Raw genomic sequence first — 16,266 nt, forward strand, 5'->3', positions numbered from 1 at the left:
AGTCAGCGAGGGAACTGAATCCTGTTTTCCCTGTCCCTCCACACACACAGAGAACTGAGGGTACAATTAACACCCCCCTGCCTTTGGCTCCTCATCCTCGCTGTGTGGTGGATAATGAGCATTAAAGATGCTCTAAAACATGCAGTGGTATCACATTTTAAAGATTCTCTAAACATGCAGTGGTATCACATTTTAAAGATGCTCTAAACATGCAACGATATCACATTTAATTAGCTTTTCCTCTCATTCTTCCCCCCCCCCCCCCGAGCTCAAACCACCCTTCCCACGTAGCTCCCTGGTTTTTAACACTCCCATTACCCACTGGGGGCTGTTCCTGCCAACAAAAGGACTAATAAATGGAATTGGACAGGGAGGGGAAGAGTTATCCCCCCTCAGTTGGCCCCTGATAATGGAAAAGCAGCCTTTCCCAGAGAACCTGAAAATTAGATGTACAGAAGAACCACAAGTCGTTCAAGGGTCCAGAAAAAGCACCTGAGGGTCCTTTAAGCCTCTTTCTTCCACACACATGGTCCAGTTAAATGGAAAAAAAGTGTTTTTTATCTATTTTCTGAAGTTGGAGTACCTGGACACAAAGATAACTACAGGTAAGGGGGCTCCCCACATTATTTTGGAAGGGGTTGGGGTGCAGAGAGGAGCTACAGCAAGAGAAAACAGCCAGGGAAGTGAATCAAAACAAATATCTTGTTTTTTTTTCTTTAAAAAGCTGATTAAAATAAGGAAATACCACCCAAAGACATTACAGGTAATCCCCACCACCTTCTCTAATTCTTTAATTCAGAAATCTGGCTCTCCTATTGAAAGCTGCTCATAAAAACACAACAACTGTAATTCAGGCAAATAATAATTCAAATATTGGCCTGGATTACCACAGAATTTGGCTTAGATAATCTAACAGTCATTTCTGATGTCCAAATCTACTTCTCTTATATCTATTTATTATTACCTCCAATAGGCAGAGACCTTTTGGAGGAATAAGGAGCAACGAAATGAGCCTGAAAAAAGAGCTCTGGCTTTGTATAAGCTAAAAATTGCCAGTTTATAGCAAATAACTGTGGCAGCAGCACCATTAGGCAGCTTGTTTAAAGGTCACAGGCAGTTTAGAGCAGGGCTTAATTGCCTTAAAAAGAAAATGTAGCTAAACATTTGCTTAGCATAACATCCAATTTGGAAGGGTTTAATTTAGCCTTTTACAACAAACCACAATCTAAGCGCTAACAAGGTATTTGTCAAGATTCTTGCTTTCAAAAAGTCAAAAAGTTTTTTCAATCTGTTTGCAGTTAAATCTATTTATTCTCCTGAAAGGTTTTCTCTAAACCTCCCCAGGTCTGGAAGCGAGCACAGATAAAATGAAAATCGTCAACTAGATGGTTTCTCAGGGCGAAAAAAACCTGGAATAATCGTAAAATTGTGAAATCACAGAATGGTTTAGGGTGGAAGGGACCTTAAAGATCATCCAGTTCCAGTCCCAACGCCTTCCACTATCTCAAGTTGCTCCAACCTGACACTTCCAGGGATGGGGCAGCCACAGCTTCTCTGGGCAACCTGTGCCAGGGCCTCCCCACCCTCAGAGGGAGGAATTTCTTCCCAAAGAATGGGGTCGTTCAGACTAAAAACCCAAATCCTTTCTGCCTGGGAAAAGCAGTTTATTCTGAGTTCAGAGAACAGATATGAAAACGTGAACAAACAACAGAGAAAGGTTTAAAGAAAACAACAGGGAGGGGGTCACAACTGCAAGGAAAAAAAGTCACATTGAACATAAACACAATATGACAAAAGGGAAAAAGCTGAAGCCCAGGAATAAAAGAGTAAATAAACAGCAGCAACCCAGAAGGTCCCGGCTGCCTCACTGGTGAATAAAGACACTGTTGACATTTAAAAGGAGAATTGATCTCCTGCTTTTCCAAGGGACTCGTTCTCACGAGGTACAAGGAAAGGAAAACAACGATAAAATGACTTAAATAAGTGTAGCCAGATCTAAACAAGCACTTCACTGAACTCCTTTTGCACCTGAGGTGTGTGAGAGAAAGGACCTGCCTGAAAACTCCGCCTGAGGAACAGGGGGGTCCTCCCGCTCCAGCTGCTGGGACTTTGCACTGGCCAAAAGGGCAGAACACCCTCCACTTTGGCCACAAGAAGCCCCTGCAGCTGCAGGCTGGGCCAGAGGGGCTGGAGAGCAGCCAGGCAGGAAGGGAGCTGGGAGTTGGGCTGGGCAGGGAGCTGAAGAGGAGCCCCAGTGTGGCCAGGGGGGCAAGAGGGCCAACGGCTGCTGGGCTGGCTGAGGAAGAGTGTGGCAGCAGGAGCAGGGCAGGGCTTGTGCCCCTGGGCTGGGTGCTGGGGAGGCCACCCCTGGAGTGCTGTGTCCAGCTCTGGGCCCTGAGCTCAGCAAGGCCCTGGAGGGGCTGGAGCAGGGGCAGAGAAGAGCAGCGAGGCTGGGGAAGGGACTGGAGCACAAGTGCTGGGAGGAGAGGCTGAGGGAGCTGGGGGGGCTCAGCCTGGAGAGGAGGAGGCTCAGGGGAGATCTCCTCACTCTCTGCAACTCCCTGACAGGAGGGGGGAGCCGGGGGGGGGTTGGTCTCTTTTCCCAGGCAACCATCAGCAAGACAAGAGGGCTCGGTCTAAAGCTGTGCCAGGGGAGGTTTAGGTTGGAGATTAGAAAGAATTTCTTTGCAGAGAGGGTGCTCAGATATTGGAATGGGCTGCCCAGGGAGGGGATGGATTCTCTGCCCCTGGAGGTGTTTAAGGACAGACTGGATGTGGCATCAGTGCCAAGGTCTAGTAACCACAGCAGTAGTGGATCAAGGGTTGGACTGGATGATCTCAGAGGTCACTTCCAACACAGCTGATTCTATGATTCTATGAAATGATGGGCTCTCTCTTCCCCAGGAGGGTGGGGAGGCCCTGGCACAGGTTGCCCAGAGAAGCTGTGGCTGCCCCTGGATCCCTGGAAGTGTCCAAGGCCAGGTTGGAGCAACCTGGGATAGTGGAAGGTGTCCCTGCCCATGGGATCATCTTCCAGGTTCCTTCCATTCCAGGTTCCCAAACCTTTCAATGAACCCAGGTGCTGCAGAAGAGAGCGAGAAGAAGCAGAAGAGCAACAAGAAACCCTCCCAGGTGACACCAAATTTCTGTGCCACCCCCTGTCTTGGCAGAGAAAACTGGGACAGATTGAGCCCAAGCCATGGAAAAAAAACAAGCCGAGAAAAGAAAAGGGAAATGAAGGTGTTGGACTTAAAATTGCACCTGGGGAAGAGTGAGAAAACGTGTTTTGACTGTGTTCTCTTTTCTTCTCCCACCTCAGAACCCAAAGCACTCACCAGAAGTTTCAGTTAAGCAGCAATATATTAAGCTGGTTAATAAATTTAAGTTCCCCAAACTCGAGGCTGTCGTGCCTGAAAAATTCCCATATTTTCCGTGGGCAATGGAGGAAATCACAGAATGGATGAGGTTGGCAGGGACCTCTGGAGGTCCTCAGGTCCAACCCCCTCAGGCAGGGCCACCCAGAGCCTCACAGGGCCGTGTCCAGATGGCTTTGGAACATCTCCAAGGATGGACACACCTCAATGTCCCTGGACAGCTGAAAGGGGATCTGATGGACACAGGGAAGCTCCTGGGGTTCAGTTTGTGCCCAAGGCCTCTGGTGCCATCCCTGGGCACCACCAGAGCCTGGCTCTGACTTTTTCCACCCTCCCTTCAGGTGTTTACAGGTATTGAGAAGATCCCTGTGGACCCTTCCCTTCTCCAGGCTGAGCAGTCCCAGCATTCTCAGCTTTTCCCAGATGTTCCAGTCACTCATGGAAGAGGCCAACTCCCAAAAATCAGAAGCCTGTTGAGCACTTTGAGCCTCCTCTGCTGGAAACACTTAATGAGTAACTGATTAAACCTGCTTTACACTGCATTTAGACCTTTTAATTACAAGCTTGACATGACTTTTACCAATTAATTTATCAATTATTATGTGTTCCATCTGGGAATTTGTTCCAGTATTTTGGTTGCAAAGGTGAATCAAAATGAAGCTGAAAATTTATGGCCTTTGAAGGTGGGACATCTGACACGTGGGACACATGGAAAATTTGCACATAACATCCATTTAAAAAAACCAAAGATTGGGAATTGCCTGTTACCAAATTGCCACAGTTGGTACCAAGAAAAATCAGTGAATGTCAATTAATAAAGATGACCCTGAACTTAAAAGAATATCCAGATGATCCTAAAGCAGGGAGCCTTCAGCTAAAACCATGGGAAAAACACACAGAGCCATGACAGCTATTCCTGACTGTCACTGCTTCCCTTCCTCATAAAAACAGGAAAAAGGAGAAAAGGAGCACAGGATTAATGAGAAGCTGATGGTGAACAGCTCTCAGTGTTGATTAGCAGTCTGGATATTATATTATATATATTATATTATATTATATGTGATGGAAGAAACTGCTCCTGGTTTTGTTCACCTTTAAACAGCCCCGTAAGAATTAACAAAGCAAAAAGCAAACAAAGAGCTATAAAAGAAGATGATTCCTTTGCAACATTTTGGAAAGAGCTGAGCTCACTCCCCCTCCCTGAGACAAAAGGATTTGCTGACCAAGTGATGCACAAAAAAGGGGGGACTGATACAGATGATTGAGGCTGAGAGGGGGAGAGGTCTGGAAGATCAGTTTAAAGGATTCTGAGCTACACACACACATAAAAAAGTGCTCAGGTTGCAGGAAAACAGCTCATCCTGACACAAACATTCCACACAAACTGATTTGATGGGGGAAGGACAGGGAAAATGTTCATACAGGACCTGGGTAAAAGGGTTACTTTTCACCTTCACACAAAGCACAAATGTCCTTTATTTTCTCGAGTGTTTCAATGGCAATGACCAAACCTGCTGTTTTCCCTCCAAAAAACTTTTAAATATTTATCAAATTCTGTTCCTCGCTCGCTGTCCTTTCCCTCCAGCTCCATAAATTTCATTCCTTGGAATTTGCCTCAGCCCTGTCAGCCATCAATCATCTCCTCCCTCCTTCGCTCGCTGTAATTCATCACTGTCTGCCCAGCAAGAAAATGCTGGAACCGAACCCGGGAACAGAGGGGGCTAAAAACAAGGATTATCCAACTGCTCGCTTGGACCTGAACACAAAACACGAGCAAATTTCTACACCAGTGTGGTCAAATGACTTCCCTGAAGTGGGAAAGGCAGGATATCTGCTGGCAGCACAGATTTTTTTTTTCCTTCCACTTTTCATTTCCATACTTTTATTTGCCTCTTGATTGAATTCATCTTCGTTCAGTTGCAACTGCCATTTAGGAAAGTCTATTTTTCAAAATCATCTCTGCCCCAAAAGACTTTTCTTTACACTAATGATGCCTGGAACAAGGAGGTCCCAATGCATTAAATTAAAACATCAGGATTTGCCTTAATGCAAACCTGCAGTTTCCCGAATTTATTCTCTTCCTGCCTTCCAATGACACTTCAAATCTTGGCACTCCCTATGTCCCATCTCTCTGCTGCCAAAGGCACCTTTAACTCCTTTCTATCAGTTATAGAATCCCAGAATGGTTTGGGCTGGAAGGGACCTTCATCCAGTTCCAATCCCAACACCTTCCACGATCCCAGGTTGCTCCAACTCAGCCTTGGACACTTCCAGGGATGGGGCAGCCACAGCTTCTCAGGGCAAACCTACTCAATTCAACTACTAATTTACCAGATTTTATTAGAGAATTCATAAATTCACTGAAGATTTCTATTAAACTGTGGTGTCAGACAAGCTCTGCCTCCTTCCCAACCAGGTACAGTGTCCACACATCATTTAGGAGCTTGAAGTTCTCCTCCAGCTGCCCCTGGAAATGTTTCTTCGACCAAACCGTTTTCAGAATTACTTGGTAGCACTCTGCCAACCTCACCAGGCATAAATCAGATTACTGCAGTGGAAAACTCGTGTTAAATTCATCCCAAATGTTACGAATGCTTTCCTAAAAACCTGAATTTATTGCACCTTTTCACACACCGTTCGCCGGCTTTAAAGCTGCCTTTTCAAAAAATAAATCAGTCAGATTGATCCAGATTATTTTATGCTGTCCCATAACCCTTCTGCAATGATTTCTCTTCGCTGCAATATTTTTACCAGGGACAAAAAAAATCACATCTTACAATCCAGAGTTTAAAAAAAAGAATTCCTGGAAAGATCAGTGATTACTGGAAAAGCATCTGCTGGATTCAAACCCTGCTCTGGCTTCATTAGGGTGTGTTTTCTTGTTTAATAAACTTTTAAATGAGTGGTTGTGATGAGCAGAGCCAAGAGCCCCCCCCCCCCCCAGAATGCTCTGGAGAGATCTCTCTGCTTGTTGGTGCATTAACGAGGAGCTGGGGTCAAGCACGTGGCAATGCAAATGAGGAGCATTAAGCACTCACAGCTTAATGAACAGGCTGCTCAGATAATGCAAATTACAGGATAAAAAGAATGAGATCAACTTATTGATAAGTACACCGAGGTTGGGGGGAAAAAAAAATGATAGGATGTTTCCAAGGGAAAAAAAAAACCTCCACGTTTAATGTGTTTAAAACTAGTCTGGGAGGTTTATTAAAAAAACAATCAAAGCGGAATTGAAAGACAGAAAAAAAGATACAGGAAGGAGGTGAAATATCTTCTAAGAACACACAGAATCAATTCTTGTAAAGAACTTGGAAGTGTGTAATTGGAATCATGGAATGTCCTGAGTTGGAGGGACCCACCAGGATCATCCAGTCCAGCTCCTGGCCCTGCACAGACACCACAAGAATCCCACCTCGTTCCTGAGGGTGTTGTCCAAATGCTCCCTGAGCTCTGGCAGCCTTGGGAAGTGCCCACTGCCCTGGGGAGCCTGCTCAGTGCCCAACCACCCCCTGAGGGAAGAACCTTTCCCTAAAATCCAACCTAACCCTGCCCTGGCACAGCTCCAGCCATTCCCTGGGTCCTGTCACTGTCACAGGGATCAGGGATCCCGAGGGAGCTGCAGATCCCAGGGAGTCTCCCCTCAGTCTCCTCTTCTCCAGCTGAACCAGCCAAGTGCCCCCAGGCACATTTTGTGTGGCCCCTCCAGACCCTTCCCCAGGCACAAAAAGCCCGTGATTTCCATCCCTGTGTGCATCCACAGAACATCTCCCACGTATCCACCAACATCCCAAAACCTGAGCTGCCTGCACCTCACCTGCCCCTCACCCTGACACATCACCAGGTTGGCCAATCATTAATAATTAACACAACACAGACACATCTCACAGCAGGTAACAAGAAATGAGATACAACCCTTGAGATGCCACTTCTCAAAAGGCTTCTTTGGGAACAGTAAGGTCAGGGGTGACAGGACACATTAACCAGGAAAAGACTTTAAGCCAAGAACCATTACACAAATAACATTATTTGTGTAATTCAGGGGACAAAAAAAAAGAGAATTTCAAGGAGAGCCAAAATTTAAATTTGCCATTAAAGGCGTTTTCTTTACAACCCCAAACCAAAAGTCTCTTATATTTCCCCTTTTCAGCATTAATTCCAAAATATAAAACTGTTCCAGGGCAGCACCTGAATCCCAGGGCTGCGACAAGGAATGCAGAAATAAAATGAAAGGCTGTTTTTTATTGATTTTCCTTGTTCCAACTGAAAGGCAGAGAGTAAATAAAATGCAGGCCAGGAACTGCATTGCTATTTTTATTTATTTCCTGATTCCAGGCTACTTGTGGGTGTAAAATGCCTGCTCACTACACGGGACTTTTAATTGAAAGCCTCTCCTGGGTGTATCCCGAGGAAAGCCACAGGTAGCAGCTCCAGTCAAGTAATAAAAATGAAAACTCAACAATGCCCAGGGCTACAAACAGCCACAGTTTTCCAGGAGGACATCAATGACTCCTAATGCTCCCACAGAGGGCATGGAATGTTGGGGAACACCATTATTGAGGGGGACACGGATTCATGGAATGGTTTGGGTTGGAAGGGACCTTAAAGATCACCCAGTCCCACCCCTTGCTCTGGGCAGGGACACCTTCCACAAGCCCAGGTTGCTCCAAGCCCCCTCCAACCTGACCTGGGTGGAACTGGATGATCTTTGAGGTCCCTCCCAACCCGACCCATTCCATGATTCCTTGATTTCTGCACAGCATTTCCAATTATCCAAACACCTCTGATTTCTGCCCACATTGTGTCACCCACTAAGCCACCAGGTTGGGTTGGGAAGTCCTGCAGTTAAAAAAATAGATCATTTTTCTGTAAAATGCTTTGGCAGCATCTCCAGTTTGGTTTGCTCCCAATGGAAAGGTGAGATTTCGGGACGAAGCAAAATTTAACCCAACGGAGATCTCACAGCCTGTGGAGCTGAGAGACAACACATTTAATTCCTCCTAAGGAATTCCAGTGGTGAGGATGGAAAATGCCCTCATTTTCCTGCAGAGCCACCTCCCCTCCTGCCCAGCTGCAGGCTGAGCCAAGAGGGTTTAACTGAATCCAACAGCAAATATCAGGCACCAGCTGCACCCCAGAAACTCCGACTGGTACGGAGAGAAAGTGCTCAGCCCCCAAAAAAATCCTGCTGCAGCTCCAAAAAAACCATCCTGCTGCTGGTATTCACGTCAGAAAGCAGAGCAGGAGACGTGTATTATTGTTTTCCTGACATCAGGAAACTGAAATGTTAAGTCCTTAACGTGGAAAAAAGGGAAGGAATGTTGGAGCATTCCCCGGAGAAACGAATTACTGTCACTTGAGCTTTGTGTTTCCTGGGACAAAGACACTCAGGCTAAAGTAAAACACTGAGTTCTTCACTCTGGAACACAAGGATGTGAGAAGTTAAGTGAACACAGGTCACAGGGCTCCATCCTTCCTTTTTTCCACTTTTATTTTCTTTCTTGTTGTCCTAACAAAAAAAATAAAAAATAAAAAATTCCCAACTGGCAACAGGAGTTATCCTCCCTCCTATCCTGTGGATTGATTTCTGCAGTTTCATGGTGTTTTCTCACCTGACACAATCCCTGGACTAATAAATCAAGTTCAGAGTAAGTGTTTCATGGTCTATCAGAATTAAAAGATTTTAAAAAAATAAAAACTTTATATATTTTGAGAAAGTGGTACGAGTTCATTAAAATTGCAAAGCTGGACACATAAAAGTCAGGACATGCAAAGAAAGTAGCCTGAGGAGTTTTTATTTAATCCTATTATGATATGACCTTTAATTACTTGATTCAACAAGGCTTCTTCAACTGCTTTTAGCATTTTATCTCTTAGACTGTATAAACAAATGGCAAATATTAAGTTCTCCCTTTGGATAAGCCCTCTAAGATCAAGTCCAGCCATTTCCCAGCACTGCCAAGGCCACCACTGACCCATGTCCCCAAGTGCCACATCCACAGGGATGGGGACTCCACCCCTGCCCTGGGCAGCTGTGCCAGGGCTGGACAGCCCTTTCCATGAAGAAATTTTCCCTAATATCCAATTTAAACCTCCCCTGGCCCAGCTTGAGGCCGTTCCCTCTCCTCCTGTCCCCTGTTCCCCTGGGAGCAGAGGCCGACCCCTCCCGAGCTCCACCAGGTGAGTTGGAAAGGGTAAGAAGGTCCCCCCTGAGCACCTTTTTGTGTTTTATATTAAGCAGAAAACACACCCAAATGGGTGCCTGTGCTCTCAACTGCCACATGAAAATGAACATTTCCATCAGCAATCGAGTCTGGGAAAGATCCACCTCAGGAAAAGTCACCTCGGTATCAACTCACACCATGAAAAACCCACAGAAAGAAATGGAAAATAACTAAACCACATTCCATCTCCAACGGGAGTTTTATCTGTTCCAGACAACCCTAATTTCTCCAAAGCTTCCCAACTCAAAGGGTGCTGGAATTAGGTTCTTTTTAGACAACCTGTGAGGCTGCAATTATAGGACAGCAAAGCTGATGCTACACCGGCTCTGCTCTGTTCTCAGGATGCTGGAGGAGCACAGAACGTGAACAGCTGATGTTTGAAGCTGTGCTGCTCTGGGTGCACGCAGAACCAGAAAGAAAAAAAGAGCTGTCACTTCAAATTTTTAACTTCACACAAATGTAAGCTGTCACAAACTACCTCTGCATTGTGTTTGTACGACTGGGAGAAGCTGCCACTCTTTTATTAACAATCCTTCCCCGCATTACTCAGTCACTGCACATTAGAACCAGCAGCTGGAGAGTTCTGAGTGATAATGAAACCTGTAACAAGCCATCTCCAGCCTCCTTTTCCAAACAATAAGGGAATTAAAATTTCAATTTAAATGCAGGGGGGTTCGAAACACGCTTCAGTGGCAAAATTACTTCAATTAATGTGAGTGGAATACAAAGAGCAGGCTGCAGGAGTGGGATGCAGCGAGCAGAAATGATGCCCTGACAATGTTTGCATCCACCTCAAACGGGGCTGCAAAGGTCTAATTCCAACAAGGATCCAGGGACAGCATTAATGAGGGCTCTGATTCCAACATGAGGGATATAAACTCCTTGTTGGATCACTCTGGGCTTTTCCCAAGCATGTGTTTACCTTGAGGAGTGAAACCAAAGGACAGGGAGATCTATGGATACTCTGCCTCCCTCCCTGACAGCTCAGCAGTGATTTTACATAATATCCATTTCATATCCAAGGGGAAAGGAATGATCCTGCAGCCAGGCAGAGATTACAACATCAGAGCCCCACAGAGCTGTGTTAACAGGACATGGCAAAAGGCCAGGGAGCCCACGGTGAAATTTTAGCCAGGAAAAGGCTCCAAATGCAAGGGAATTATTGTTTTCTTTATTATTGTTGCTTTATACAGGTACATTTGTCCTCAAATGAGGATTGCAAGTGTCAATGAGAGGCTGAAATAGAGCGTTCGGGTTCCACTTGAGCTCTCTCTGCACTCCTTGAGATATTAAAAAACCCCCCATGAACTAACAGCTGTTTTTTGTATCATTATTATTTGATTTACTGGAAAATATTCTCTGTCCTGGAAACAAAAAAGAACCAGACAAACAACACAAAACAGCACAATACACTGCAGAAATCTATTTATCAGCGAGGTCTGTACTGTCTCTCTCTCACAGCCATGAGCAACCTCACCCACACACACATATCTTTATGTATGTATCTTTATAAATTATATATATACAAAAAAATACACCCAAAATATTGCACAACAATATGATATTGGACAGGCACTGTTATAAATTGGAACACCTGGACACGGCTGACACACTTCTTCATAGAATCACAGAACCAGCTGGGTTGGAAGGGACCTCCAAGAGCATCAAGTCCAACCCTTGATCCAACCCCACTGTGGTTCCCAGCCCATGGCACTGATGCCACATCCAGTCTCATCCTAAAAACCTCCAGGGATGAAGAATCCACCACTTCCCTGAGTAGCCCATTCCAATATCCGAGCACCCTCTCTGGAAAGAAATTCTTTCTAATCTCCAACCTAAACCTCCCCTGGCACAGCTGAAGACCGAGCCCTCTTGTCTTGCTGATCTCTGCCTGGGAGCAGAGCCCGACCCCCCCCCAGCTCCCCTCTCCTGTCAGGGAGTTGCAGAGAGTGAGGAGGTCTCCCCTGAGCCTCCTCCTCTCCAGGCTGAGCCCCCCCAGCTCCCTCAGCCTCTCCTCCCAGCACTTGTGCTCCAGTCCCTTCCCCAGCCTCGCTGCTCTTCTCTGCCCCTGCTCCAGCCCCTCCAGGGCCTTGCTGAGCTCAGGGCCCAGAGCTGGACACAGCACTCCAGGGGTGGCCTCCCCAGCGCTGAGTCCAGGGGCAGAATCACTTCCCTGGACCTGTTGGCCACACTGTTCCTGAGCCAGGCCAGGATCCATTGGCCTTCTTGGCCACCTGGGCACACTCGGGCTCCTCTTCAGCTCCCTGCCCAGCCCAACTCCCAGCTCCCTTCCTGCCTGGCTGCTCTCCAGCCCCTCTGGCCCAGCCTGGACCTGCAGGGGGTTCTTGTGCCCAAAGTGAAGGACCCGGCCCTTGGCCTTGGGGAACCTCAGCCCCTTGGAATCAGCCCAACTCTCCAACCTATCCAGGTCCCTCTGCAGAGCCCTCCTGCCTTCCAGCTGACCGACACTCCCCCCCAGCTTGGTGTCATCTCTAACAGAATTAAACCCTTTTCTCATCTCATCCTCAATTAACTGCTCCGGAGGTTTTTTTTCCTCAGCTCCTATCAGGCATCAACCGCTTCGATTCTGTTGTTCTCGGTTCTTTGGGGTTTTATTTTCCCCCTCCTTTCTTTCCTTTACCCAAAAGGGGGGGCGGGAGGGGGAAGCTCTTTCCCTGGCTCCTGAGGACCCCATCTCACCAGCATGTCGGTGGCGTTGAGGTAGCGCTTGCTGGCCATGCACTGCTCCAGCTTCTGAGGGACCTGCTTGATGTTCTCGATCTCGTCCAGCAGGTTCAGGACGTGCTTGTGCTCGATGCCCTCGATCCACAGCTTGCGCAGCTCGTCCCTCTTGCAGTGCAGCAGCATCTTGCAGGACAGCAGGTTCTCCTTCACCTGCGGCGACACGGCAAAGGGTTCGGTCAGCCTGTCCTTGCAGCTGAGATCAGCCCCTTCCCACACTCACTTCTGATGCCAGTTTTATGCCCCCAACAAGGCAGGGACGAAGTAACTGCTCAGAGACACAAAGTTTGTAGCCTTTAAGCAGGAGGTACAGCTTTATTCACGGTGCCGGGAAGCAGCCAGGTCGCCCTGGGTAACTGCTTCCATCCAGCAACTCACAGCTGGTCTTTTGATACAATTTTTGGCAAGTAACTGCATAACACAATATGAATATTCACGATATTGCAACAGACAATTTTAATATTCATAACAGGTGGCGTTTAGGCGGAGTTAGAGGTGTGGTCTTCAACTTGGGGAGAATCTGGGAGGGTCGTTCCTGTTCTTCAGCCTCATAGGCCCCCAGCCCTCTTATCATCCTCTTCATGAACTTTGTGAACTTTCCTACCCTGGCTACCTTTCTAGCATATGTGGTAGAAGTTCCTGATATCTTGGCAAGGTGTACCCATGTTTTGACTCACTTTCCTTCTTTATCAGCCTTTGTTTTCCTTCTCTATACTTGATTTAGCCTCTTAGTTCTTTCTGTTTCCCTGAGTACATCTGCTTCTGTTCTCCTGTGTCACTGTGCTCTGCACACCTTAATTAGTTATTGCCTCCGCTGTTTCTAAGACCAAGTTTTCTGTGCTTTTGCTTAAAATCTATATTCTGAATTTAACTCTCTACTTTTCATATTGCTACATTACATTTGCTTTCTAGGCCTTGCCTGGCTTCACTTCTGACAGACTGTAACCAAAGCCAAGCCCCTCAATCTCTGGTTGCTCCTCTGGCTGAAGGGAACTGCACAGGACACACAAATTGGAACTTCTTCCACAGTGAAATGCTTTTTAATACAAGTTCTACCCCACCAGGGAATATTTGGAGATGAGGTGATGTAAAATCGGGGAATATTTGGAGAGGAGGTGATGTAAAATCATGGAATATTTGGAGAGGAGGTGATCTAAAATCATGGAATATTTTGAGAGGAAGTGATCTAAAATCAGGGAATATTTTGAGAGGAAGTGATCTAAAATCAGGGAATATTTTGAGAGGAAGTGATCTAAAATCAGGGAATATTTTGAGAGGAAGTGATCTAAAATCAGGGAATATTTTGAGAGGAAGTGATGTAAAATCAGGGAATATTTGGAGAGGAGGTGATCTAAAATCATGGAATATTTGGAGATGATGGGATCTAAAATCAGGAAATATTTTGAAATGAGATAATTTAAAATCATGGAATATTTGGAGAGGAAGTGATCTAAAATCATGGAATATTTTGAGAGGAGGTGATCTAAAATCAGGGAATATTTGGAGATGATGGGATCTAAAATCAGGAAATATTTTGAAATGAGATAATCTAAAATCAGGGAATATTTGGAGAGGAGGTGATCTAAAATCAGGGAATATTTTGAAATGAGATAATCTAAAATCAGGGAATATTTGGAGACGAAGTGATCTAAAATCATGGAATACTTTGAGAGGAGGTGATCTAAAATCAGAGAATATTCTGAGATTCTCACCAAAGTGAGAATTTAACTGAAGCACCACAACATGACCAAACACCCACCCTTCTTCCCCAGGACCAAAAAACCTGACGTGCAGCTTTCCAAAAAATCAATTTGGGATTTTGGCAGCCGGCAGGAACCCGATTTCCAGCGAAAGCAAATAAGCCCCCCTGCTAATTTTCCTGCTCCAAACGTTTCCCATCTGCCCATTGAAATGTTCTGGCACATCTCCTGCTTTCTTCAGCTTTGGTGGCCACTCCTCGAAACACAACTAGTTGGAAGTACAACCATCTCCCTGATACACTGGGCAGCACCAAACTGGGGTTTTTTTGGAAGAGAGACAGAAAATGTTTCATCAGAACATTTAAGAGGGAGTTCAATTCAACATTTCCTTTATTTATCAAGGCCATCACGTGGAGAAACCCTCTGGTGTTTGCCCTTCAGTTTGGTTTGGAGCCTCCTCTCTAAGTGGCAAAAGTCTCTCTTATAAATAATTTCACCCCATTCAGGCAACATTAAGGTTTTTTCTTCTCCCCTCTTTTCTGTTCACACCCCCAGCCTGCATTCCCTGCTTTCAGGTTCTCCTCTGGTAAGGTCAGTGTAACCTCTCTTTTCCTGCTTAATGCAAATCAACAATCCATATTAAAATGTGGAAGCAATTAGCAGCACAGCTTCACACGCTGCCTTCACACCACTCTTGTTTTTGTGATAAGTTATGAATACTTGGGGTCCAACCTTTTCTCAGGCTGAACTCTCACTGAATTACACATGAAGAGAGACTCTCAGAAGAAGCCCTTCAATTTATTTTTAAATAATGAGCCTTTAAAGCTCTCTACAAATCCCACTTCAGCTGCACATTCTCCTTGTTCACCAAAAGGAAGCTTAAAAAAAAAACCCCCAACATGTAAAACACACTCATGGATCAAAATGTGGACACTTATAAGTAAAAATAGTTCCATTAAACAACCTCTGTCTGGAAGCAGGAGACACTGAGATTTCAGTCCTGCACTCCAAAATGTCCTTCTGAAAAGAGTAATGTGGGAAAACCCTCAGCCAACAGAAAACCTCATCTAAGAGAGTCATAAAAGCAGAGAGAAACCAAAGCACACACTGAGTTCACTTCAGACTGAATCCCTGTTCAATACATTAATTTAAAGTGTTTCACTGACCTGGCACTGCACCATTATCATGGACTGCAGTGACAGGAGCCAAATTAGGTCAGCAAAACAATCCTGGGGCCAGGAGGAATCTCACAAGACATTCCCACTCCTGCCCTTGCAAGGAAGGTGATCAACTACACCCACATTTGGGAGCAGGGGAAGGAATGAAGAGCAAACCTTTAAGCAGGAACTTCCCCCTTGGCAGCCCAAATTGGTTCTACTTTATAATTCAGTCTTACAGTGGCAACACTTCTTGTAGCTATGCTGGAAACTGCACCTTTCCCAACAGGAATTCACCCAGGAATTGACAACAAAAGGCAGCTACTCTGAGGGATCTGGACTATCCATCACTTGTACAATTCCTAATGCAAATAAACACCCACGTGATCATCCACCTTCAGAGGGGAACATCAAAGCCAAGTCTGGGAGTGTAACACAGATTGATGACAAACCAGACCTGGGGCCTCCTCTGAGATCAGGTCAAAACCACTCCAATACATATTGACCAAAACTAATAAGAAAACTTAAATATCAAAAGGTCCTTCACCCTCCCGGTCATTCTTCAAGGTGGGACCAAAAGGTCACACCACTCTCTGTTTGGTTTGACCTCTGCAAAGCTTCCTGCACTCTGGGAAAACAGGCCACTGGCTACAGCTGATTTCAAATTTAGTACAATTGATCCCTGCTTTCAGAGTGCTGAGCCTGGTCCATAAATCCTACAGTGAACTCTTACCCTTGGAAAGCATCAGAACGGTCTCGTTTTCTTTGAAAATGCTAAATGAATTTCCAAAACCAGAAGGGTCGGTCAGGGTAAATGTCTACTGCTCCTTAAAGCTGGTTTTAAGAGCTGGGACTTCCACAGAGCCAGGAAAAAAAAATTTAAAATAAATGTGGTGCTTAATTTGCCAAGTTGAGGTGCAACAAATTACAGAGGAGGTACAAGACAGGAGAGCAAAGAACTAATCTGGTGCTGCAGGGAGAGAGCAGCTCAAACAAGTCCCCAGGCACGAGTGCAACAGTTATTTTTACTGGCACGGCACTGAAGGGTGAGCACTGAAAATGCAGGAAGATC

The 16,266-nt window shown here is 45.7% G+C and overlaps 1 protein-coding gene and 1 long non-coding RNA gene across 2 annotated transcripts in view; one reads left to right on the forward strand and one right to left on the reverse strand.

The window, feature by feature from the left end:
- The window catches only part of EXOC4 (exocyst complex component 4), a 304,003-nt gene that overhangs the window by 263,956 nt on the left and 23,781 nt on the right, over positions 1–16,266 (reverse strand). The window contains 1 exon segment of the mRNA XM_032687270.1: positions 12,296–12,490. Coding sequence (XP_032543161.1) covers positions 12,296–12,490 — 195 coding nt within the window.
- On the forward strand, positions 3,034–3,916 carry LOC116786619. Its single transcript, XR_004357027.1, has 2 exons — positions 3,034–3,132; positions 3,726–3,916. It is a non-coding gene; the product is annotated as an uncharacterized LOC116786619 (long non-coding RNA).

The sequence above is a fragment of the Chiroxiphia lanceolata genome, chromosome 5, assembly GCF_009829145.1.
Source record: "Chiroxiphia lanceolata isolate bChiLan1 chromosome 5, bChiLan1.pri, whole genome shotgun sequence".
Classification (NCBI taxonomy): Eukaryota; Metazoa; Chordata; class Aves; order Passeriformes; family Pipridae; genus Chiroxiphia; species Chiroxiphia lanceolata.